Source organism: Malaclemys terrapin, chromosome 3, assembly GCF_027887155.1.
Source record: "Malaclemys terrapin pileata isolate rMalTer1 chromosome 3, rMalTer1.hap1, whole genome shotgun sequence".
Lineage (NCBI taxonomy): Eukaryota > Metazoa > Chordata > Testudines > Emydidae > Malaclemys > Malaclemys terrapin.
In genome coordinates this window covers 30,885,117-30,912,159 of record NC_071507.1, presented here as the reverse complement: position 1 = coordinate 30,912,159, position 27,043 = coordinate 30,885,117, and the positions used below count along the sequence as shown (strand labels likewise).

At 41.2% G+C, this 27,043-nt stretch overlaps 1 protein-coding gene across 1 annotated transcript; it reads left to right on the top strand.

Annotated features, from left to right (window-relative positions):
- Positions 1 to 24,375: 24,375 nt before the first annotated feature.
- On the top strand, positions 24,376 to 26,349 carry LOC128833415 (uncharacterized). The gene is made up of 2 exons (XM_054021271.1): positions 24,376 to 24,866; positions 25,862 to 26,349. The coding sequence occupies exons 1-2, from the start codon at positions 24,464 to 24,466 to the stop codon at positions 26,335 to 26,337; spliced, it is 879 nt and encodes a 292-aa protein (XP_053877246.1). The 5' UTR covers positions 24,376 to 24,463; the 3' UTR covers positions 26,338 to 26,349.
- Positions 26,350 to 27,043: the final 694 nt, after the last annotated feature.

Here is a 27,043-nt window from a genome sequence, read left to right as displayed (position 1 = left end):
TTTTGATTTCATTAGGAGTCTGGTTACAGGCTGCTGAGCTGAATTCACTTTGGGCTGATGGTGCATCAGCACGAGGGCTCCCCTACTACAAGCTGAAATCACTAAGAGCTGAGTGGAAAAGTTTGTGGGATGGTTGGAGTGGCCAATAGAATGGTGAGCTGAGCGGTTTGCAGGGATGGCTGGCGCGGCTCATGGGATGGCTGGAGGAGTGGAGCAGAGCGGCTGGTAGAGTGGAGCAGTTTGGGGACGGCAGGTGGAGTGGAGTGGCTCATGGTGAAGGCTGCAGCAGAACCCCACGGAGAAGTGGGCAGTTGGCCTTGGACCACATAAGGTGCCGCTTAACACTCTGTGTGCCCCTTCCCCCCCATTTCCACCGAGGCTGGTGGGGGGGGAACCCTGCAGATAAACTTTTGAACTCTGGGGCTGCACTGACCAGGGACAGAGATTTTTGGGTTGTTGGACTTTTGGGATTTTGGGTGATTCTTGGGTTGCTGGACTCAAGAGACTTTTGGGTGTTGGACTTTGGAGACTTTGGGTGATTTTTGGGTTGCTGGATTCAAGAACCAAAGAGAAAGGACACAGCCCAATTTGCTCGGGTGGATCTTTGCTCATGGTTTGGTCTATGAACTCTAGTTGTGGTGTTTTCCCAATTTAATGCTGATATCATTTACCTCATGCTATTAAACATTTTCTGCTACACCGAGACTCTGTGCTTGCGAGAGGGGAAGTATTGCCTCCTCGAGGCACCCAGGGGTGTGTATAAGATTTTCCCAGGTCACTGGGTGGGGGCTCGAGCTGGTTTTGCATTACGTTTTTGGGAGGGGACCCCTATGTACTGAACCCGGCCCTTGCTGCTATCAACTCGGCCTGGCAGAAGGGTTACATGAACTATACCAAACCAACTTCCTTGTGGAGCAGATCCAAAAACTGATGTTCTGATGAGGATTGGTGTAGATTTTTAAAATAAGACTTGATTAAATTCCCTTTCTCTCTCATTCACTCACCCAGCCCTGGTTACTTATGCCAGTTCCTTTCCAAAAGACAGGTGTTCCCAAACCAATACAGTCCCCTTTCTCACATCAAATAGTCTTTCCCATACCTAAAATTGCCTTTCCCAGCATAGTTACTCCCAGCAGTGAGATGTTGTATTCCACCTCTGCTTGAGAAGCTTCTTGAACTATGTTACAAATGTCTGAAGGTCCAGCCTTCCCTATTCTTGCCTGTTGCTCCTGCCTTTACATATAACAGTGACTTAGGTGTTGCCATGATGCCATAACAGAGTAGTAAGTATATACTAGATTTGAAAACAGCAGAATTCAATGCGGGGATTCCAGATGAGAATAGCATTGCTGGTCATCATACTTTAGTGAGTATCACTCAATTCTACCTCTTTAGGGAAGCAGTTTTTAATAGTTCTCTTACAGTGAAACATGACTATAAGCTAAAAGAATTGCCCTCCCATTTTATCAGAAATGTGAAGTAATATGCAGATACATTATCATTTATTAGCAGTAGATAGAGTTGGGTGAAACTGATGGAAATACTTAATAAACATTTTTGGGTATTGTTTTCTGCCAGATCATTTTGCATTATTTCACATCCCTGAAATTCCAGATTTTTGTACTGTTTCAGGGCACTGAAATTATTAAGAGGGTACAGCTCTGCTTCCCAGAACAAGGGATGTGGGTGGGACCATTGGTGCATCTTCTCCTTGCCTCCTCCCCTTCTTTGAGGTGGAAAGCCTCAACAAAATGTTCATAAGGAGTAGTCTATACTTATGGAGGTAGTGTGGTCCAGACTATAGGATGCTTGATCCTCTGCCACTGACCTACAGTGTGATTTTGGGCAAGTTGCTTCAGCTCTTTTTGTACCAGAACCCCATGTGTAAAGTAGGTATTGTGATTCTTGACTCCCATTATAATGCATTGTGAGAGATATGGATGAAATATCCTATATAAGAGCCAAAAATAATACTATTAATGTGGTTCTTCCATGTACAGAAACAAGCATCCTATACAGGTGGAAGTGCCTGGAGGAAGAAAGTAATTTGTAGACTTCACGCTGATAATATTAGGGCAAGCGTGTCCCAGATTCCTAGTATCCACTTTCTAGTGTGCCTATATGAGAAGCACTGTGCACAGTTTTTAATGTGACCATTAACCCCAAACTCAATGTAATCATCTTCAAAAATCCTGTCTAAATATGAGGGGAGTAGAGCAGAGAGTAGAACAGCAGTTCAAGTGCTACTGGAAAAGTTCATATTTGCATTTATGCTATAAAAATATTCTGAATGAAACTAGTGAATCTAAAAAAAAACCAAAAAACCCTACATACCCTCTTTTTTGACACTGGCCCCTTCAGCTTGCAAACTACAATAGGTCTGTGTCAAAAATATTAGGATTTGTCTTTCCTCCTGTCCTTTTGAGGGGAAAAAATAAGAATGTGTCAGAATATTTGATATTTTAATAGTGTGATATACCCCATAGATTTCATATTGGGTATAATAGTTATATTGAATGTAAAATTCTTGTGTGATGTTTATTATTGATTCTTCATTAGGTTGTTGTCTTATCTACTTAAGAACTACTTAAGCCAATAGCCCCATCAATAATTGAAGTCATATAAGGTAAACTAGTCGAGATATGGCAGAAGCAAGTCTGGTAGATGCTATAGATTGTTTTTTAAGCAGATGTGTACATTCCCCTTTTTTTCTATCTCAGGAAAAATGATATTTTGTAAGCTTTAAAGCACTCTGCATTTCAAGGTTAGGTAAGAGACCATTTATCATGTTTTATCAGGAACAGAAAGAGTACCCAGAGGAGGAAGAAACTGAGTATATTATACGCTTCTAGAATAAAAGGTGAGGAAAATGCTATTCTCTCATGATTAGCGATGAATGAGCTGGTATGGAATAAATAAAATATCCCCACTGGCACCTTTAATGAAGATCCCAAATCTATGCACTGCTCTAAAAACAAATCTTTGTAACCCTCAGGAAACTGGGTAATTACCAGCTAGAGAATAGCCAACATCCATTCAAAGGCACTATGCCAAGAAGGTTGGGCCGTTAATGACTTTCACCCTGCTGGGAACTCTTTCCTCCCCACAAGTTTGGTCCTTCCATTATTGCTTCTTGTCTCCACCCTTGGCCTGGGAATCAGAGGGTCAAGATGGCTCATATGAAGACTTGGGTCTGGGGACTGGGAAGACAATGGGACAGATTGTCTATCTGTCTGACTGATTGTGTTGAGAATAGCATGGCCAAATATGCCCTTTGCTTTCAGGGCTGCTTTACCAGGGGACTGGTTCTCTTCCAGTGCCTGCTTAAGCCTGTTTTTTTGTCATGTGTCCAGTGCTAAGCAGCCATAATGGGCCAGAGGATGAGGCAGGCCCTTGCTGTGCATTTAGTCATATGGCTAAGTGGGGAAGCAGGCAGAACTGGTCAAAAGTATTTTTTTTTCTTTTGTTGGAATGATTTGCTGACAAAGGCCCATAAAAAATTTCAGTTTTGTGCCAAAATTGCTATTTTCCTGTCTGGAAAGTGCTCTGACTCTCCACCTCTCCACCAGTTCTGGGGCTGGAGAGGTAAAGAGTTTTCCTGGTGGCCAGTTGGGAAGCCAAAATGTTCTGTTTTGACTCTCCCAGGCATTGTTCATTATACCCCTTCCTGTTTAAAGAAAATCATTCCAAAGCAGGAAGTCTTTTTTCTTCCAAAAAAAGTGATTTATTTATTTATTTATTTATTTGTTTTGTATGGAAAGGAATTTCCATTTTCTGGCCAGTGTTAGAAGTAAGTTGTTGAGGAGAAGCAGGAAAGGAGTTCACTAAGTGGGATGGGATGGGATGGGGTGTTCTTGATAAGCACCAGATCAGTTACAGAAGGCCAAAGGACAAGGGAAGGGTCTGATTTGAGGGGAAAGAGCAGGAATGGGGAAAGAGGGGAAGTTGCTGCTGGAGGGGAGAAAGAGGTGGAGAGAGTACCAAGGATGAGTACACTCCACCCTATTCTATCTACCATTTTAGTGTGTGGGTTGTGTATTCTGAATGCTTCATGGCATTTAATTTGTGAAATGTTTGGAAGCATTACTCCACTCCTGGTGTCATCCTGGAATGGGTCTAGAAGTGCTGCAATATCACAAGAGAGGCTATTCTCACTGTATTTTTGCCTATGACTGGAACTGTGAGAAAGCCCAATTTTTCAGCATCCAAAGGTTTGTATAATTTGGATTAATTTTACAAAGGCACCCAAACTTTTACTTGGCTTTTCCAAATTCAACCAGAACTTTTTAACTGTCACTTGTTATTTATCATCATTGGTTGGCACAGGGTTTTAAAATCATGTCATTATTATTTTTTTAGCTACATCATCAATCAGGAAATCTTTTGATTATGTAGCAAATTTGGGGGAATACAAAAGAGGAAACAAAATTGTCAGGCTGAGTCCTCAAACAAGACACGCTGGATTAGTAAAGTGAAGATTTATTAGAGCCAGACAGCTCAGCAAACAGATAAAGCTAAAAGTTTAAAATGTGTTATTTTGACATATGTTTCTCATTGAGCAATGTCAAAAGCAGCCAAGTTAAAAAGGAAAAGGAAAGAATGATTCAAACTCCGGAATTAAAGAATCATTCAATAATTAATTCACATAACTGTTCAAATTGTCATCTGTCAAGTTCTTTTTATTTCTTAATTGTTCTGGAAGTAATATTTTGGCATTTTCTTATAAAAATATAAATTTATTCTCTTTATCAATCACAACACAGAGCTTTATGGGAAATGAAACTGAAGTTTAATTCCAAAAGAAGACATCTCAGCTCCTACATACTTTGCTTGTTCTTCTTTTTTAACTATGTGTTAAAGTTGCCTTCACAATGTTGGGAAATATGTTTTTTTTTCTGCATCTGTGATTGATGAAGGTCCCTTTCAAATTTTCTGCACAACTCTCTTTGTTTGTCCAAAAGAAACAATAAAATAATAATTAGGGGTGAGATTTTCAAAGCTTCTTGGTGGATTTGGATGTTCAATTCCCGCGTGCAGTTTTGAAAATCTCACCCTAAGATTCTGCATATTAAGGAGTAAAGCAGGGCAGTTGGAGGCCTAGTTTTAACTACTATTCTGAAGCATTTAAAAAATTGGTGATTGATCCAGCAACCAATGAAATCATTGGAAATATTTTAATTAATTTCAGTGGACTTGAATCAGCCCTTGAAAAAGTAGGGTTGAATTTTTGTTGAATTTTTCAGTAACTATAGAATATGATTGCAAGCCTTATATTTTCTCCATGAACCCAGTCTTTAAAGGGAACAACACATTGCCTTTTATAATGATAGCTGTGTTGTTTGTTTTTTTTAATTTCTCATCCTACACTGGTAGCTAAGACATCTTTTGTTCTAAATTACACTGCTCTACAGCCAAAATGCTTCTGAAATAAATGTAGCCAAACTTTACTAAGTCTGGGTCACTGAGAATGAAAATGATGCTTAAAATTGTTGATTGGCTCTAGTTTTCAAGATATGCTATTGGGTCAGTATATACGACACTTGACTTGGGAATGGCGGAGGATAAGTGAGTTATAAAGGGAAGGGATCTCAATTTAAACCAGAAATGACTAAAATACATCTTTGACTGGATTTATGAATAAATCTATGACTGGGTTTGGACAGTACTTGCTTTTTAGGCAAAACAATGAATGATGCAATCTGAAGCTGGTATTGCGTCATACATGATATGAATTGCATCATGTTATTCTTAGAAGTCATGGATGATGCAATCATAACGAAGCTTACATCACTCTGCTTAACAAATCACCCCATATCAGCTCTAGAAATCATACAGTGTCGTGCTCTCTTATTTGTCAGTATTTGATTTTGCAAAGGGACACATTTCTGTTTAGCCAAAGTGAGCAGAGATGCCTTGTACTTGTCTGAACAATGCAGATAACTTCTGCTATGTTTGTGGTGAAGTGACTTTTGCATCACAAAAGCGCAGTATAACTACTATAGTTAAGAAAGCCTATCACCTTTATTTTGGCTGCAAAATTGGAGATCAGGACAAGAGGTGGGCCCCAAACATATGCTGCAACAATTGTGCAACAAATCTTCGCCAGTAGTTGAACAGGAAAAGGAAATCTTTTGCCTTTTGCAGTGCCAATGATTTGGAAAGAGCCAACAGATCATACCAGCAATTGTTACTTCTGCATGGTGCCTCCAGTTGGGAAAGGTGTGTCAAAGAAGAAAAAGTGGACTGCGCATTATCCAAACATTCCATCAGCTATACGCCCAGTACCCCACAGAGAAGGACTGCCGGTTCCTGATGCACCAGAATCATTCTTACTTGAGTCAGACGAGGAAGAGGATGAAACTTCAGGCCCTGATCCATCAATGTCACAGGACCCACATTTTCTCTTATCCTCCTCCTCTGAACCACACCTCATAACACAAGGTGAACTGAATGACCTTGTCACGGATTTGGAACTACCCAAGAGTAAGGCAGAGCTGTTGGGCTCCAGACTACAGCAGTGGACTCTCCTGGCAGGTGATGTTAAGGTTTCCATGTTCCGTGACTGTCAAAAGGATCGTGTCCCATTCTTCATGGAAGGTGATCTTGTAGCCTGCAACAACATCAACGGTGTGATGGCAGCCCTCAACATCGTTCACGATCCAGATGAGTGGAGACTGTTCATTGATTCATCAAAGACAAGTCTTAAAGCTGTTTAACTGCATAATGGCAATGTTTTGCCATCAATTCCAGTTGGTCATGCAGTCCATATGAAGGAAACCTATGACAACATGAAACATCTTTTGAGGTGCATAAACTATGACCAACATCAGTGGCAGCTTTGTGGCGATTTGAAGGTTGTTGCTCTCTTGCTTGGTCTGCAGACTGGATACACAAAGTACTGCTGTTTTCTCTGCTAATGGGATTGTCGTGCCAGAGATTCCCACTACATCAAGAAAGATTGGCCACTTCGACAGTCATTGGAGCCTGGGAGGAAAAGTGTTCAGCATCCACCACTTGTTGAATCAAGGAAGATTTTGTTACCACCATTACACATCAAGCTGGGTCTGATGAAGAACTTTGTCAAGGCCATTGACAAAACACAAGCAGCTTTCAAGTACCTCCGTGGAAAATTTCCAAGGTTAAGTCAAGCTAAGATAAAGGAAGGTGTCTCTGTTGGTGCTCAGATTCGTGAACTTCTTCGAGATGATGCATTTGACCATGCACTGCGTGTCAAGGAAAAGACGGCATGGAAAGCCTTCCAGTTAGTGGCAATAAATTTTCTCAGAAACAACAAGGCAGACAACTACAGGTCGTTGGTGGAAAACCTCCTCAAGGCATACAAAAGCCTTGGTTGCAACATGTCACTAAAGATACATTTTTTGCACTCTCATCTAGATTTTTTTCCACCGAACTGTGGAGCAGTGAACGACGAGCACGGCGAGCGATTTCACCAGGACATTGCAACAATGGAGAAACACTATCAGGGCAAATGGAGCCCATCAATGCTTGCAGATTATTGCTGGACAGTGACAAGAGATGCTCCATTTAATGAATACAAGAGACAAGCCAAGAAGCGCCGTGTAGACACTGAATAGGACTAAACTATGTACATAATAGTTTTTTGCCTTTTGTTTCATAATAAATTTTATTTCTATAACCCTTTTGCTGATTTTTAAAATGTTACATAAACAGGACAGGTGAAATATTATCATGTAAAGCAACCATAAACACATGAAAAGACCTAGGTTTAATTTATGATTAAAACTCTACTATCTACACAATATACATAGACATTAAATGTAAAAACTTAAATATCTTAGAAACAGTAGCCTGTCAGTTGTTTTAATTGTCATATTTGAATTCAGCACATCAAAATACATAATAAATAGCACATTTTATCTTTGAAGCAGACAACTTCTCAAAAATTGTAGACCAGTGGTATCAGTCGTTCAAAAATGTATATTTTCTATTTCACAAACATGTTGAATAAAATGCAAGTATCATTTATCACCTAAATAGTAATAACAGTGTCCACTCCATGCTGTGAGGGCTGGATTCTGACATAGGTAGATTGACAGTGTTCTCTCAGCGGAAGCAATAAACAGATCAATAACAAAATGTAGCCTGAGGGGATGGAGGTGTGACAAGTCAACCATGATTGCAGAGTCTTGCTGGGACCCTTTATTAAATTAATGTAGACGTCTGAAAACAACGGATGCCTCATTGGTTTAAAGGCACCTGCAAAATATTACTCTGAAGAACTCACAATAGAATTGTGTCAACACCCAAAAGGAAGACAGCAGTCTGGTGTTCTACTGCAAGAGGAAGAAGCACTGAACCCTAAAATATAGTCAACTAAACAAATAAGGTGTTGTAAAATTGTTTGTTTGTCTATGATGAGCTAAATTGTGCCCTTGTTTTAATTGGGCTAGCAGGTGAGGAAGGGAAATAAGATGTCTACCTATCCTCTTTCTGTTCAGCTAAGTGAGACCTACTGAGATACTGGGTCTGGCTATGGTGCAGCACACAGCTCTAGATGCTCCTCCGGGAAGGAGGCAGTGTGGGGCAGAGCCTTGGCTCTACTCCTACACTCACTGGCCAGGCAAGATGAGGCAGTAAGTTGCAGCCTTTAAGGGTAGCTGTGACTTAGCCCCAACTATTCCCCAGAGCGAGAGGGGAGTGAGGGAGGAATTGTGCTGCACGGCGCTGTCTTTGGGTCATATTACCAAGGTTACTCCAGGGGTGGCACAGTTTACACCACTCTTTGCCCAGAGATTTGCCTAAAGGAACAATTTAATCCTAAATGTTTTGCACATTTTTCTGTTTGAGAAAGGAAGATTAGATTTATTATTGAACTGATTGTGACTTGAAAGTCAACTGAGTTCAAAGATATCTGCATCTGAATGCCCAATTTCTTTATTTTCCTATTGGAGTGCCTTGAATGAGAATAGTTGGATTGATAGGCTAGGCTGCATGTGCTTTACAGCTACATTTTCAAAAGTGGCTACTGATTTTGGGTGTCAACTTGAGATACTTATAGCTTTAAATTATTTTCAGAACTTCTGGTGAGTATCTGGAGGTCCCATTAGGGTGACCAGATATCAAGTGTGAAAAATCGTTACACTTTGGGGGGGGGGGGGGGGCACGATATAGTTTCATATATGAGACAAAGCCCCTAATATTGGAATGGTCCTGATAATATTGGGATGTCTGTCACTCTTAGCTCTTCTCAGTGTCTCAGTCTGGTCACACCAACATAGAGGCACCCCGAATCAGCAGCATCTCTTGGAAATTTTTAGGGCTGTCAAGTGATTAAGAAAATAAATCATGATTAATCACGTGATTTAAAAAAAAAAAGTAATCATGATTAATTGCACTGTTAAACAATAATGGAATACAATTTAGTTAAATATTTTTGGATGTTTTCCACATTTTCAAATATATTGATTTCAATTACAACACAGAATACAAAATGTACCGTGCTCACTTTATATTTATTTTTTATTATAAATATTTGTACTGTAAAAAACAAAAGAAATAGTATTTTTCAATTCACCTAATGGAAGTACTGTAGTGCAATCTCTTTATCATGCAAGTTGAACTTACAAATGTAGAATTATGTACAAAAAAACCTGCATTCAAAAATAAAACAATGTAAAACTTTAGACCCTACAAGCCCACTCAGTCCTATTTCTTGTTCAGCCAGTCGCTCAGAGAAACAAGTTTGATTACATTTTCAGGAGATAATGCTGCCCGCTTCTTGTTCACAATGTCAACTAAAAGTGAGAACAGGTGTTCGCATGGCAATGTTATAGCCAGTGTCACAAGATATTTACATGCCAGATGCACTAAAGATTCATATGTCCTTCCATGCTTCAAAAACTCATTCCAGAGGACATGAGTCCATGCTGATGACAGGTTCTGCTCAATAATAATCCAAAGCAGTGCAGACTGATACATGTTCATTTTCATAATCTGAGTCAAATGCCACCAGCAGAAGGTTGATTTTCTTTTTTAGTGATTCGGGTTCTGTAGTTTCCACATCGGAGTGTTGCTCTTTTAAGGCTTCTGAAAGCATGCTCCACACTTCATCCCTCTCAGATTTTGGAAGGCACTTCAGATTCTTAAACCTTGGGTCAAGTACTGTAGGTATCTTTAGAAATCTCTCATTGGTAGTGTCTTTGTGTTTTGTCAAATCTGCAGCGAAAGTGTTCTTAAAATGAACATGTGCTGAGTCATGATCTGAGACTACTATAACATGAAATTTATGGCAGAATGCGGGTAAAATAGAGCTGGAGACATACAATTCTCCCCCAAGGAGTTCAGCCACAAATTTAATTAATGCATTATTTTTTTAATGAGCATCATCAGCATGGAAGCATGTCTTCTGGAATGGTGGCCAAAGCATGAAGGGGCATACAAATGTTTAGCATATCTGGTACGTAGATACCTTGCAATGCCACTACAAAAGTCCCATGCAAATGCCTGTTCTCACTTTCTGGTGACATTGTAAATAAGAAGTGGTCAGCATTATCTCCCATAAATATAAACCAACTTGTTTGTCTTAATGATTGGCTGAACGATAAGTAGAACTGAGTGGACTTGTGGATTCTACATTTTTGCATTGTTTTGTTTTTGAGTGCAGTTATGTAACAAAAGCAAGCTACATTTGTGAGTTGCACTTTCATGATAAAGAGATTGCACTACAATACTTGTATGAGGTGATTGAAAAATACTGTTTCTTCTGTTTATCATTTTTACAGTTCAAATATTTGTAATAAAAATAATAATATAAAGTGACCACTGTACACTTTGTATTCTGTATTGTAACTGAAATCAATATAATTGAAAATGTAGAAAAACATCCAAAATAATTTAATAAATTTCAGTTGGTTTTCTATTGTTTAACAGTGCAATTAAAACCATGATTAATCGCGATTAAGTTTTTTAATCATGAATAATTTTTTGAGTTAATTGTGTGAGTTAACTATGATTAATTGAGAGGCTTAGAAATTTTATTTCTGGTATTTCAGTCAGATTAGATGGATGGGACCAATACTACATATTTATTTTGAATATTATTTAGCCCAGGTTAAATGGCCCTTTCTTTTTGAGCTATGGTTTTGTGAAAGGAAAAGTTGTCAGTTACTCAAGAATGAAAGGTCATTATCAGTCTTAATACTGTGCACAATTATCCTACCTTCCAAGCTGCTTGAGTAATTCCTTGATTGCCACATCTTCAATAAGGACTAACCAAGGTGTTTATAGAAGCCCAAGATACCAATTAAAGACCAATCATTAAAGGAAAGTCAGTTTGATGTGGCCCTAAGTTCTGCGTAGGTGAATCAATTTTTTACCTAAACCCACTACAAAATACACAAAGTGCTCTTTCACAAAGTCTTACATTGCATTTAATTCAACATGAGAGTGACACAGCTGGATCCTCACACATGGTTTTGAAAATATAGCAGAAAAAGTTAGACTGAGAGTCAGGACTCAAGGAAAATGTCAGCTAAGGGGTAGGTGAAGGTGAGCTTGAAAGAAAAAGGTGTATGCACATGTGGGAGAAAGAAACCACTTCCAAACAAAAGTTTATTTAATATCAATAATGCTCCTGCATGTAAAAACCCAGTCCACAGTGTTTATCTTCTTGGCAAGATGTGGACTAAAAATCTAGGAAGGTGTACTTTTCATACAGAAACCTTTAGAGGATTACAATTGAACGTTCAAACATTGTATTCACTGTATTATACTTCATATATTTGTACCACTGATTACAATTAAGTGAAACATTTTAAACTTCACATAAACATAAGCATTTCACCAAATTTCACAAACACTTGGTGCATTTCAAAATTCCCTGTTCTGACAAATTTCACCAATTAAATAATTTGCTTTTAGCACCAATACTAGGTTTTTTTAAGCAAAATGTAAAATGAAAAATGGCAAGAATGTGCAAACCCATTAATTTTGTGGCACATTTTGCACAGCCGATGGATCTATCAAGTGGATGTCATGCTAATATTTTCCTCTCACTCTTCCAATCTTATTTTCTTAGTCACATCTTTCCCCAGTGTGCTGATGGAAAGGTACACATAACTGCATGAAAATAATTGGGCCAATTCCAAGTAAACCTTTTATAATACAGTAACTTGTTACTGAACAGTGATTAAGTGTAGGTACTACATAGTTTGGTGCTATATAAATACCTTAGGTAGGGTTACCATATTTAACAAATAAAAAAAGAGGACCCTTCACGGGGTCATGACCCCGCCCATTTCCCACCCCCAGCCCCACCCCTTCCCCGCCCCAACCCCGCCCTAACTCCGCCCTAACTCCGCCCCCTCCTCCCTCCCACTCCCAGCCACTCAGAAAGGGCTGCCCGAGAGCTACCGGCTTCACGGTTTGCCGGGCAGCCCCCAGACCCTGCACCCCCAGCCGGCGCTTCCCCAGCGCAGCTGGAGTCTGGGAGGGGAAGCGCCGAGCCGGGGGCGCAGGGTCTGGAGGCTGCCCAGCAAACTGTGAAGCCGGTAGCGCTTGGGCTTCGGGCAGCCCCCTTGCCTCTGGACCCTGCGCCCCCAGCTGGGCACTTCCCCTCCCGGGCTCTGCTCCTCCCCTGACTCTTTGGCTCTGTTTAAGAGCCGGGCTGCCCAAGCGCTACCGGCTTCAGGCAGCCCCCATGCCTACGGACCCTGCGCCCCCATCTGGGCACTTCCCCTCCCGGGCTCCGGCGGCGCAGGGTCCGGAGGTATGGGGGCTGCCCAAAGCCCATAGCACTCAGCTCTTAAACAGAGCTGAAGAGTCGGGGAGGAGCAGAGCCGCCATGGCCGAAGTCTTTGGCTCTCTTAAAGAGCCAAGCTGCCCCAGTGCTACCGACTTCAGGCAGCCCCCATGCCTCCAGACCCTGCGCCGCCGGAGCCCGGGAGGGGAAATGCCCGGCCGGCGGCTGGGGTCTGGAGGTAAGGGGGCTGCCTGAAGCCCATAGCGCTCGGGCAGCTCGGCTCTTAAACAGAGCCGAAGAGTCAGGGGAGGAGCAGAGCCGCCATTTTCCCGGACATGTTCGGCTTTTTGGCAATTCCCCCCGGACGGGGGTTTGAGTGCTGAAAAGCCAGACATGTCCGGGAAAAAACGGACATATGGTAACCCTATCTTAGGTAAAGACTTTTGGCTTCAGCACAGATGGATGTTGCACCTCTACTTATGAGCAGCAGGTATTGTTTTACCTCTAAAGCGTCTTTTTGTTTTTATGTCCCGAAATGCACACAGGAAAGCAAGTGAGTCCACATCCACTGCAAAATGTGGAAGTGAACAATTGCAACAAACATTCGTATGCCCCTTCGTGCTTCGGTCACCATTCCAGAAGACATGCTTCCATGCAGATAATGCTCATTAAAAAATTATGCATCAATTAAATTTGTGACCATACTCCTTGGGGGGGAGAATTGTATGTCTCCTGCTCTGTTTTACCTGCATTCGGCATATATTTCATGTTATAGCAGTCTCGGATGATGACCTAGCACATGTTTGTTTTAAGAACACTTTCACAGCAGATTTGACAAACGCAAAGATGGTACCGATGTGAGAGTTCAAAAATAGCTAAATCAGTCAACCCCAGGTTTAAGAATCTGAAGTGGCGTCCAACATCTTAGAGGGACGAGGTGTGGAGCATTTCTTTTAGAAGTCCTAAAAAAGCAACACTCTGATGCGGAAACTACAGAACTCAAACCACCAAAAAAGAAAATCAACCTTTTCCTGGTGGCATGTAGCATCTGACTCAGATGATGAAAAAGAACATGCGTCAGCCCGCACTGCTTTGTATCATTATCAAGTAGAACCCGTCATCAGCATGGAAGCATGTCCCCTGGAATGGTGGTTGAAGCCTGAAGGGACATATGAATCTTTAGCGCATCTGACACGTAAATACCTTGCAACACCAGCTACAACAGTGCCATGTGAACGCCTGTTCTCACTGTCTGGCGACATTGTAAACAAGAAGCAGGCAGCATTATCTCCTGCAAATTGTAACCAACCTTGTTTGTCTGAGTGATTGGCTGACCAAGAAATATGCCTGAGTGGACTTGTAGGCTCTAAAGTTTTACATTGTTTTATTTTTGAATGGAGTTTTTTTACATAATTCTACATTTGTGAGTTTAATTTTCATGATAAAGAGATTGCACTACAGTACATGTGTGAGGTGAATTGAAAATTACATTTTTTTGTTTTTTACAGTGTAAATATTTGTAATAAAAATAAATATAAATGAGCACTGTACACTTTGTATTCTGTATTGTAATTGAAATTAATATATTTTAAAATGTAGTAAACATCCAAAAATATTTAAAATAAATGGTATTCTATTGTTATTTAAGAGCATGATTAATCACAATTATTTTTTTAAATTGCTTGACAGATCTAATTAAAACATTTGCAATTCTGATTTAATGCCCACACATCAGTACAATATTATATGGGGTTTTAAAATATATGATAGAGAGAGGTTAATTTGCTGTGTATATTGGACCTCTAACTACTCAGTAATAGTTCACTCTAATAATTAACTTTCAAAATAGGACCGATATAATGAATAAATTAACAAAGAAAAACAATTTATCTCACAGTTTTGCATTGTTGTGTTATGTTAGATACAACTCCTGAAGTATAACTCTGGTGCATAAATAAGGTGGAATACAAATTTGAAATTTTATTCTTTCAGATGTTTGTAGATTGCAATATAAGTTGTCTTAAAATATTATTTTTGCACATATTAATTAAAATACAATTAAGGAATTGCCGGAGTGTTGTATTCTATTTTAGGCAGTGTTGGTAGCACTGACTATAATTAAGGTTGCTCAACAGTTTCCATTATAAGGCCCTGTTTCCAGTTGCTTTTAGCTTTGCCAGACTTTAAATGTCTGGGCTAAATTTTCTATGACTGGTGTCTGTCTCAGGCGGCATTTTTAAGTATTTTGAAAGCTACAGCTAAAATTGTTCAGCTGTTTCAAAGAATGATATTAGTAAAAATATATTGTTTTCCCCATGTTAACAACTCTTACAATCATTTCATTGAGAAGGTTTAGCACCTCCATGCTTTGAAGGATGAACTTAAAATTTGTCAGGGACAAGCTTTATCCTTCTGGTAGAAAGAAAGTTTCCTGAGGAGTGGACTTGCTGACCACAGTCCTCTTCCCAGAGCTTTAGGCAAGCTTTTAGATATCCTGGACCCAGGCTTTGAGTACCCTGAAGGTAAGCAACAAGACCCTGAATTTGACTCACTATTTCTCTGAGAAGCCAATGCATAGAGCTGAGGACAGGTTTGATGTGTTTTCAGTACCCTATGTTACTGAGGAAATGTGCTGCAGCATTTTGTACCAGTTAGATTTTCCTAAGGGCTGAAACTATATCACATTGCTGCAAATGATTCAGGGAAATGATACAGACATGTATAACTGAGGCTAGGTCATCATCTGCCAGTGAACTTGAGCCATGGTTTGTTAGATTCCCTTTCCCACTAAACCACAAATTACTGTATGAGACATCAGTACTGCTGACAATTTGTAAAAAATAAAATTACTCCATGCATATAAGCAGCTTGACTCAGTTCAATAGGGGATTGCTTATGTGTATAAAGTTACTTATAGGTGTAAATATTTGCAAGATCAGGACCTAAAATACCAATTGAAAAATTAAGGAGAAGCATGCCTTTGTTCAGAAAGATAAAATTCAATGTCGACAGAGAGAGCAAGAGCGAATATTCAGTATTTATGGCCACACCTAAGTGCATTTGGGTGTTCATTTACTGAGGACGTGCACTTGAAGAGCACTGGGTATGTATGAAAGCTTGGATCCTGGTTCTGTCAAAGACTGAATCCTTGGAAGAAAATCTACTTTATTAAGTAAGAAAAATAACCATGAATAAGTGTGAGCTTTCGATTGGATCTTATGTTTTATTTTATGTGTAACCATTCTGTGTCTAATATTCTTAATCATTGCTCATTTGAATCTTTGAATTTAATGTTCTTTGTTAGTAAACTTAGACTTGTTTTTTTATTATTGTTTTTATTTATTATAAATACATCTCAGTGCTGTGATATGAAGCAAACTGTGGATTCTCATTTGAATCAAACAAGCTGATGTGTGTACTGTTCCTTTTGGGGATAGCATTCCCCCATCTGCAGGGGACCCATTTCCTATTCCCAGAATGGCCATCATGAAGCATTTCTGTAGCATGTAGAGGATGGACAGTCATACCTTTGCAGCCTTTCAGTGGGTCTGTGCTGTTTGCCACCTTTGTGAAGTTTTTAAGTGTTTCAGAAGGCCTTGTACCAGCCCTCAACACCAGTTGCTCCAGGTGCTGAGCACTTTAAATGTCACCCAGAGTTAATGCAATCAGTGTAGCACAGTTTGCAGTCCAGTAGTATCAAGATTATTCACAACTAACATCTGGTCAAAGCAACACGTACAATATATATGTTTTCTATATCGGAATCTCAAGGTCTGTAAGCCCTTGCACTTGTACATGTATTGCCACTAACTAGCAATTTCCAAGTGCAAGCATGGCAACTGTATACACACACAGCGGCATGAAATTACAGACACTTCCTTTTTTCCCCTAAGACCACAGGCATCCCCTTTTGTGTGTTTTAAATACATTTTTTGCTTATAATTTCTGTTTAGCATGTACATCTTGGCATGAGAAAGGCCAGTGTGGACCTGAAGGATCAGTGGTACTCTACTATGTATGGATAGAGGGAGTGTGGGTTTCTTTGTTTTGTTTGGTAAAGACCATGGTGCAGAGCTTCATCTGGTGTAAATCAGCATAGTTCTGTTGATTTCAATAACTAAGATGAAACAAAGATACCTCTTGGCCTCAGCTATTTATATAGCACCGGTCAACATAGTGGAGAATGTTGTTGCTTTCAATGGAGCTATGCTGATCTACACCAGTTGAGGATATGGTCCAACGTGTATGACACATTCTGGTGGAGTGAATTTTGCTCGTTGACTACAATTCTACTTAAGAGATTAATTTACTCTGTGACTGAAGTCATTTGACCTGCTTATGCTTCAAGTCCACCCAGTTTACAGCTGAGTAAAAAGCAAGGCCACTTTGTGGGGGAGGAGAGAGCAATGATAATTTGTTTAAACAGAACTATTCTGGGGAAATAATTTTTTAAAGAAAGTTACTGCTAAATTAATAATAATAATAATTAATAATAATTAATAATTAATAAAGGCTGCCAAATTGAATGAGACTCTGACCTTCATGGATCCCAGCACATCTCTATATTACCATAAATATTTTATGATTATGAACATTAATACGATCTAATCATGTATATGAAAACAAATCCAGTGAGACTAAGCAGTTGAGAATATTAGCTACCTGAGGTAATATTCCAGAACAAAGAAGTACCTTAGGAAGCAGAAGATCGAAGTGTGTTTACCGCTGTAGATTTAGAAACTGTCAAACTGGAAACAGTATTATTCATAAAGTTAAAGAATCATAGAGAGAAATATAGGACTGGAAGGGACCTCAAAAAGTCTAGTCCAGTCCCTTGCACTGAGGCAGCATTAAGTATTACCTAAACCATCCCTGACAGGAGTTTATCTAACGTGTATTTAAAAACTTCCAAGGATGTAGATTCCACAAACTTCTTAGGTAATTTGTTCCAGTGCTTAACTACCCTTACAGTTAGGAAGTTTTTCCTAAATCTAACCTCAATTTCCCTTGCTGCAATTTAAGCCCATTACTTCTTGTCCAGTCCTCAGAGGATAAGGAGAACACTTTATCAGCCTCCTAGTTATAACAACCTTTTACGTACTCTCAGAGTGTTGTCATGGCCCCAATTAGTCTTCTCTTCTCCAGACTAAACAACCACATTTTTTTTCAATCTTTCCTCATAGGTCATGTTTTCTAGATCTTGAGTCACTTTTGTCTCTCTCCTCTGGATTTTCTCCAATTTTCCACATCTTTTCCAAAATGTGATGCCCAGAACTGAACACAGTACTCTAGTGCTGAGTAGAGTAGAAGAATTACATCTGTGTCTTGCTTACAACATTCCTGCTAATATATCCCAGAATTATGTCTTCTTTTTTTGCAACACTATTACATTGTTAACTCATTTAATTTGTGATCCCCTTTAATTCCCAGCTCCCTTTCTGCAGTTCTCCATCCTAAGTAGTCATTTCCCATTTTGTATTTCTGCAACTGATTATTCCTTCTTACTTGTAGTACTTTGCATTAGTCCTTAATGAATATCATCTTATTTATTTCAGGCTATTGCTCCAGTTTGTCAAGACTGTTTTGATACTGATCCTGTCCTCCAATGTGCTTGTAAGTACTCCCAGCATAGTATCATCTGTAAACATCATCAGTGTACTCTCTATGACATTATCATAATGATTTATGAAGATATTGAATAGAACTGGACCCAGGGCCTGATGTAAAATCCATTGAAGTCAGTTGAAAATCTCTCATTGACTTTTATAAACTTTTAAAAATTTGGACCCATAATAAGTAAATAGACCAACGTATTGGACACAAGAATGGTAGTCAGGAGATTTGGGTCCTACTCACAGCTCTATCATTGAGCTGCTGTGTGATCTAGGGCAAGTTACCTCACTGCTCTGTGCCATTTTCTCTTTCCTTCCATTGTCTATTTTATATGTTTAGATTGTAAGATCTACTGGTGCTGTCTCTTGTTATTTGTTTGTACAAAACAATGGGGGCCCACACTTGGCTGGGGCCTGTGATAGTGTGATACAAATAATAAAAAGATTTATATATGGAAGTGAGAAGAAGACATCCGTTGTTTAGCCTGGTGGAGCTAGTATATCAAAACCATCCCTGACATGTGTTTGTTCAAGCTGAACTGAAAATCTCCAATTACAGGGATTCTACAACCTCTCTTGGAAGTCTATCTTAACTGTCCTTATAGTTAGAAAGTTTTCCCTATCTAATCTAAATCTCCTTTGCTTCAGATTAAGCTGATTACTTCTTGTCATACCTTTTGGTGAACATGGAAAAGAATTGATGGTTGCCTTCTTCATAACAGCCCTTAACATATTTGAAGACTGTTGTCAGGTTCACCTTCAGTCTTCTTTTCTCATAACCAGCTTATTTTACCTTTTCCTTATAGTTCAGGTTTTCTAAACCTTTATCATTTTTGTTAGTTTTCTCTGGATTCGCTCCAATTCATCCACATCTTTTTGACAGTGTGGCTCCCAGACCTGGACAGAGTACTCCAGCTGATGCCTCATCAGTGCAAAGTCAAGCTGGACAATTACTGGCAGCCCCATGGGTCAGCGACTCCCCCTCCCTCTAGCTCCGCCTGGCAGCTAGAGTTGCCAACTTTCTAATCTCACAAAATCATAGATCCTTGCCCTGCCTTCACCCCGCCCCTGCTCTGCCTCTTCTCTGAGGCCACGCCCCTGCTCATTCCATCCCTCCTCCCTCCATCACTCGCTCTCCCCTATCCTCACTCACTTTCACTGGGCTGGGGCAGGGGGTTGAAGTGCGAGAGGGGGTGAGGGATCCAGGTCGGATTGCGGGCTCTTGGATGGGTATGGGGATGAGGGGTTTGTGGTGCAGGAGGGGTATGGGGTGCAGGCTCTGGGAGGGAATTTGGGTGCGGGAGGAGGCTTAGGGCTGGGGCAGGAGGTGGGGAGAGGGAGCGGGATGTGAGGTGCAGGATCCAGGAGGGAGTTAGGGTGTAGGAGAGGGTTACATCCTGGGAAAGGCGATTGGAGTGCAGGAGGGGGTTCAGGGTGTGGGCTCTGGTCAGGTGGCACTTACCTCAGGCGGCTCCGGGAAGTGGCTGACATGTTTCGTTCCTAGGCAGAGGGACCAGGGGGCTCTACCTGCGCTAGCAGGCTTCAGCTTCCATTGGCTGCAGTTCTGGGCAAATGGGAGCAGCGGAGCCGGCACTCGAGGCGAGGAGCATGTGGAGCCTCCCTGGCCACCCCTGTACCTAGGGGCCCAGAGACATGCCAGCCACTTCTGGGAGCCACATGGAGCCACGATAGTCAGGGAGCCTGCATTAGCCCTGCTGCGCTGCCAACCAGACTTTTAATGGCCCAGTAAGTTAAGTGGTGCCGACCAGCACCACCAGGGTTGCTTTTCAACCGGGTGTTCTGGTAAAAAAACAGATGCCTGGCAACTCTACCACTGGCGGCCATGCCAGTCAGCTCCTCCCTCTCCCGCTCAATGCCTCCCACCTGTCACAATCAACTGTTCCGTGGTATGCAGGAGGTGCTGGTGGGGGAGAGAAGCGAAGGCAGGAACTTGTGGGGGAGGGCTGGAAAGAGGCAGGTCAGGAAGAGGCAGGTGTTTGGAGAAAGGGATGGAGTGGGGGCAGACCCTGTGGTGGAGTGGGGGTGGGAAGAGGCATGGCAGGGTGAGGTCTTGGAGGAAGGGTAGGAGTAGGGTTGGGGCCTGGAGCAGAGTGGGGATCGAGCACCTCTGGGATCTGAGTAAGTCAGCAGCTATGCCTGTTAATATACCTCAAAATGATACTAGCCTTTTTTGGAACTGCATCACCTTGTTGACTCATATTAAATTTGTGATCCACTATAACTCTCATATCCTTTTCAGCAATATTACTGATTAGCTAGTTATTCTCCATTTTGTAGTTGTGCATTTGATTTTTTTCTTCCTAACTATAATAGTACTTTGAACTTGTCTTTATTGAATTTCACAGTTTTCCAATTTGACAAGGTCATTTTGAATTCTAATTTTATCTTCCAAAGTGCTTGCAAGCCCTCCCAGCTTGGAGTCATCTGAATTTTATAAGCATATACTTCACTCCATTATCCAACTCATTTAATGAAAACATTGAATAGTACTGGACACAGGACAGACCCATGTGGGACCCCATTAGTTATGTCTCCTCAGTTTGACAGCAAACCATTAATAATTACTCTTGAGTATGGTCTTTCAACCAATTTTGCACCCACCTTATTGTCATTTCATCTAGACCACCCTTCCTCAGTTTTCTTATGAGAATGTTATGAGGCACTGTCAAAAACCTTATTGAAATCAAGATATATCATGTCTATTTGCTTCCCACTAGCCAGTAGGCCAGTAATCCTGCAAAGAAACTAGGTTGCTTTGGCACAATCTGTTCTTGAAAAATCCATGTTAGCTATTACTGAAAACCCTATTGTCCTTTAGGAGCTTATAAATTGATTGCTTAATAACCAGTGCCAGTATCTTTTCAGGTATCAAAGTTAGGCTGACTGGTCTATAATCCATTAGTAATTTTACATGACAATTTTTGGAAAGATTATTTTTCCTGTTTTTCTAAGTGGGGTGAGAGTTGCTTCAATATTGCTAATAATTAATTAATTTCACATTAATATAAATATTCTCTACATAAATGGCTTCTTACATTAGTAATTAGTTTAGCAGGGCAATTAGATTCCATATTGGTACATAAAGCATTTTACCATTTATGTAGCAATGATATTATGAGCTATATTAGGAGTTTCACATTTAGCTAACATACTTGCAAGTCTGCATTTCACAAAGATGTTCAAGTATCAGAGGGGTAGCTGTGGTAGTCTGAATCTGTAAAAAGCAACAGAGAGTCCTGTGGCACCTTTAAGACTAACAGAAGTATTGGGAGCATAAGCTTTCATGGGTAAGAATATCACTTCTTCAGATGCAAGTACATCTGAAGAAGTGAGGTTCTTACCCACAAAAGCTTATGCTCCCAATACTTCTTTTAGTCTTAAAGGTGCCACAGGACCCTCTGTTACAAAGATGTTCATCATACAACATTTAAGAAATAAGCAGAAGTTTAAAACATTTCCACCTATACATGGTTTTCTCTCTAAAGTTGCAATAGCCCTCTTTACAATCTAGATATATTGCTCTGATTATACACCAACATTCCTTTTTTACAATTCCTAAAGCATTAATGTTTTATATGGTTTTATGAATAAGAAGGTTATCTTCTTAACATTTTCTTGTCCTTGGAAGATGGAAGAAGAAACCTTCTGGACTTACTTAGGTTAGTTTGAATGTTTCACATAATTAAATAAGCAAAAATACACACATGTGAGGTACTTTTTCTCAAGTACCCTCTGTATGAAAGTAATGATAAATATTTCTTAAGCTTCAGTAAAGGCACAAGAAAGGCTAATGACAAATAATTGTATTAATATATTTTTGCATTATTTTTGAGGTCTTTCCCCTATGGATGTTAGTATAGAAAATTATACAGAAAGGAAGGAAGCTTGGGATATAATTTATTTTAGAACAGGGCAATCCAAAGAACATTTCAAATCATGTGTAAACCTTCTTGAAGAAATAAAGATAAAGGATCAAATTCTACTGTCAGCTATATAGCTGCAATTCCCAGTAAGCAGAATTTGGCTCCATACCTTTAGTAGTTTTCCTATCATAGGCACCTCATATGATGCCACTGGAACTGGAATGAAAAAGTCAACATCTTAGACAGTGAAAAAGGACTACCCAGTATGTAGATCACCTTACAGTATGAATTTGTAAACTTTTGTGCATGTTTACAGTCAGATGCCTCATTATATAATTTCCTAACAGTTCTAGTTGAACTTTTAATTGATGTCACTGTCTTCTAATACCTGACAGTGCAAATGAATATTATGGTGAGAACAACAGAACAATAGGAAGAGATAGCTAAATGTAGGAAGGATGGTCTTAGAGAGCAAGGATGGTTTTGTGATTAATTGGGATTCAGGAAATTTGGGTTCAATTCCTGTTTTGCTACAGACTCACTGTGTATCCTTGAGAATATCTTTTAAAATGGGAATAAAAACTGTTCCTTTATCTGTTTAGACTATTTAAATGGTAAACTCTTTAGGGCAGAGTCTTTTATTATGGATTTGTACAACACCTAGCACAGTGCATCATCCCCTCTCGCAGTTGGGACTCTAATCACTACTACAAATTGCAATAATCTGGTCATTTCCAACTCTGTGACCATTAAAAACCACTATAGTGCTGTTGTTCCAAGCCTTCCTGTGGCCAGTATAACTAGACTTGGAAGGATTAGATTTTTATTGGTAAATGTTGATAAAGGTCAATTTCACTGTACACACACTGGATATTTCCATCAATGATAACTGAAACTTACAGATAGGAAAAGTAAGAACAATGCTGATTGAGAATGTATTAGATTTGATTTAAGGCTATTTACTTTGTATATTTTTACATATGATGCCAATTTGTGTTTTAATAATAACAAAGTTTTAAATTTGAATCTCAATGTGCACTGTCATTAAATAATTGTCCCACCCCATAATTTTCCACAACTGTGAAAATTTGAACGATAAAAATAGAAAAAAAACTTTAAACATTGATATTATCTGAGTATAACATATATACACTTTTTTTTAAGATAAAAACATTCAAATAAGATTTAGCTTTTCTTTTAAAGCAGTGTCAATATAAAAGAAGTCAAGTCAGGAAAAGTGGCCATTCGCTGGAGTTTTGTACACTCTATACTCTAGGTTATAGTTGATTATTTCCATTTGCACTTTCTTTTTGCCAATTTAACGGCTATTTGCCATAGCCAGTTCTGCTCCTTTGGAGTTCTCTCACCTTGTAGATGTTTTTTGCCACCTATTATGGAACTTGTCTGTATTTGATTTAGGACCGTCATGTTAAAAATGAAAAAAAGTGCCAAACTATCTGAAGGAAATAGATACCTCAAAACATGGGAAGCTTACAACAGCTGCAGAGAAAACTTTCCTGTCTCCATTGTCTGTGTAACTAAAATCTGTTTTGGGGTTTTTTGTTTGTTTTTGGTTTTGCAAATGTTTTGCAAGTAGTTATGTAACTTTTGCATGAGTCTAACATGATTTTGGAAATGTTATCTGCCAAGCAAAACAATTTAGATAGTGCGAATCAGGCCTGGTCTACACTAGGCGTTTATGTCGAAGTTAGCGCCGTTACATCGAATTAACCCTGCACCCGTCCACACCGCGAAGGTATTTAGTTCGATATAGAGGTCTCTTTAATTCGACTTCTGTACTCCTCCCCGACGAGGGGAGTAGCGCTAAATTCGACATGGCCATGTCGAATTAGGCTAGGTGTGGATGGAAATCGACGCTAATAGCTCCGGGAGCTATCCCACAGTGCACCACTCTGTTGACGCTCTGGACAGCAGTACGAGCTCGGATGCTCTGAACAGCCACACAGGAAAAGCCCCGGGAAAATTTGAATTTGAATTCCTTTTCCTGTCTGGCCAGTTTGAATCTCATTTCCTGTCTGGACATTGTGGCGAGCTCAGCAGCACTGGCAATGATGCAGAGCTCTCCAGCAGTGATGGCCGTGCAATCTCAGAATAGAAAGAGGGCCCCAGCATGGACTGATCAGGAAGTCTTGGATCTCATCGCTGTGTGGGGCGATGAGTCCGTGCTTTCCGAGCTGCGCTCCAAGAAACGGAATGCAAAGATCTACGAGAAGATCTCTAAAGACATGTCAGAGAGAGGATACAGCCGGGATGCAACGCAGTGCCGCGTGAAAATCAAGGAGCTGAGACAAGGCTACCGGAAGACCAAAGAGGCAAACGGACGCTCCGGATCCCATCCCCAGACATCCCGTTTCTACGAGGCACTGCATTCCATCCTAGGTGCGGCCGCCACCACTACCCCACCAGTGACCGTGGACTCTGAGGATGGGATATTGTCCACGGCCGGATCCTCGGACATGTTAGCGGACGGGGAAGATGAGGAAGGAGAAGAGGTGGACGAGGCAGTCGACAGCACTCACAACGCTGATTTCCCCGACAGCCAGGATCTCTTCATCACCCTTACAGAGATCCCCTACCAACCGTCCCCAGCCGTTACCCCGGACACAGAATCTGGGGAAGGATCAGCCAGTAAGTGTTGTAAACATCTAAACATTTATTTTTAACAGAACAGGAATATTAACAATTTAAAAAATGGGTTTCTCATGATTAGTTTGCCCTAGGCGCTTAACGGTTCAGTCATGGGCAGTGCAACTATTGAAAAAAAAATCTAGCAATGTCCAGTTTTGCATGATTGTCCTGCCCAAGCCGCTCTACTGTTTAGTCACTGCTACAGCAGCTAGAGTAAAATGCGGTCTATATGTCCGGGGATGGAGCAGAAATCCTCCTGTGACATCTCGAGGAAGCTCTCCTGGAGGTAATTGGAAATCCGTTGCATTAGGTTCCTGGGGAGAGCGGCCTTATTGGGTCCTCCGTAGTACGACACGTTGCCGCGCCACGAGACAAGCAAGTACTCGGGAATCATTGCTCTGCACAGCAGGGCGGCATACGGCCCTGGTCTTTGGAGGCTTTCCCGGAGCATTCTCTCTTTCTCGCTGTCAGAGATCCTCATGAGGGTGATGTCGCTCATGGTGACCTGCTTTGAATGAGGTAGGGGAATGTTAGTGTTGGGACTGCTTTACCGTTCCTTTACAGAACTGTAACCGCTGGTTTGCAGCCACGCGGTGGAGGCGGGAGAGGGGCAGCCGAAAGGGATCGTTCCCGGGGACAGCCGCGAGGGTGTGGGACAGGAGCAGAGTTCCTGCTTGCCGGATTGCTGGCAGCAGGGACCGACATTGATTTCAATGTGAAATGAGGCCATTGCTAATATAAAAGTTTTAAGCTGCCATGAGTCTACGGCTTACCATGTCTGCCTGCAACAGAAATTCCGTTGTCCTGACACGCTTCTCAAATGTGCTGTGCAAGACCCCAGGCACTGAATGCGAAGGCCGAGAATTCGACCTTGTGCTGAGTGCGCATGTGATAGGTGCTGTGCATGGTCTTGTTCACAGAGAAAGACTATGTTCTTTGTTCACAACTACATTTATCTTTCTGAGGAATTCACTCCCTTTTTCCCATTCCCACAGCCCCATCTGCGACTGTCTCACAACCTAGCCTGGCATCACACTCCCAGAGGCTAGCGAGGATTAGGCATAGGAAGAAGAGGACACGGGAGGACATGTTCTCAGAGCTTATGGCCTGCTCCCGAGCCCAGGCAGCACAGCAGACCCAGTGGCGGGAGAACTTGTCCCAAATGCAGCAAGCAAACATGGATCGGGAGGAGAGGTGGCGGCAGGAAGACCAGCAGGCGACTCAAACCCTGCTTGGACTACTGAGGGAGCAAACGGACACGCTCCGGCGCCTTGTGGATGTTCTGCAGGAACGGAGGCAGGAGGACAGAGCCCCACTGCAGTCCATCTCTAACCGCCCTCCCCCGCCACCAAGTCCCATACCCCCCTCACCCAAAGTGCACAGAAGGAGAGGCGGCAGAGTCCACGCAAACTCTCACTCCACCCCTGCAGAGAGCTCTAGTAGCAGAAGGCTCTCATTCCCCAAAATTTGACAAGTTCTTTCCTTCCCGCCTGACACAAGCCCCCGTCCAAGTTTCACCTCCCAGTTCCATGTGTAGTTGATAATAAAAAATATGTTTCTGTTAACTAATGTTTCCATCATGTTCTTTTGGAGGAGGGGGGGAAAGGGGGATGGTAATTGGACAGGACAGTCACCTTTGGCAGGGTACATAGGCGGGGGCAGGTACAGCAGCAGGGCACATACACAGTGCAGTGACTAGTTGCCCTGGTCAGTCTGGGAGGTGGTTTTCATGTTCTGTAGTGGGGGGTGGGTTGCTCTGTGACTTTGTGGCGGGGGAGGGCAGTTACAGATCTTAAGCGGCGGTCCTTATGCAGGATCACAGAGCCACACAGCAGGAGATCTGTAACCGTCCTCCCCCTGCCACAAAGTCACATAGCCCCCACATACACACAGTCCCGATCAGGAGGGGTGACAGGCTCCGTTGAAAGAACCAGCCCACCACAGCGGAGCCTGTCAATCCTTGAGTTTAGAAGCTTTCTTTGCGTCACTACACTACACCCGCTCCGCACCACAATCCGCGTCCCAGTTTTAAAAAATTCCCACGAAAACAGTAGTAAAGAAAACGGTGTTCATTAACAAAGTAGAACTGATTTTATTTCGAAACGTGTGTTGGAAGGGGGGGAGAAGGGGGTATGTAACTGGAGAGGATAGTCAACATTAACTGGGTAAAGAAACGG

Bases quoted from the DNA above. Each gene is read 5' to 3' on its own strand.
- LOC128833415 (XM_054021271.1), top strand. From the start codon at position 24,464: ATGTCAGAGAGAGGATACAGCCGGGATGCAACGCAGTGCCGCGTGAAA. The intron at 24,867-25,861 runs GTAAGTGTTGTA...CCATTCCCACAG, and splicing joins ATCTGGGGAAGGATCAGCCA to CCCCATCTGCGACTGTCTCA.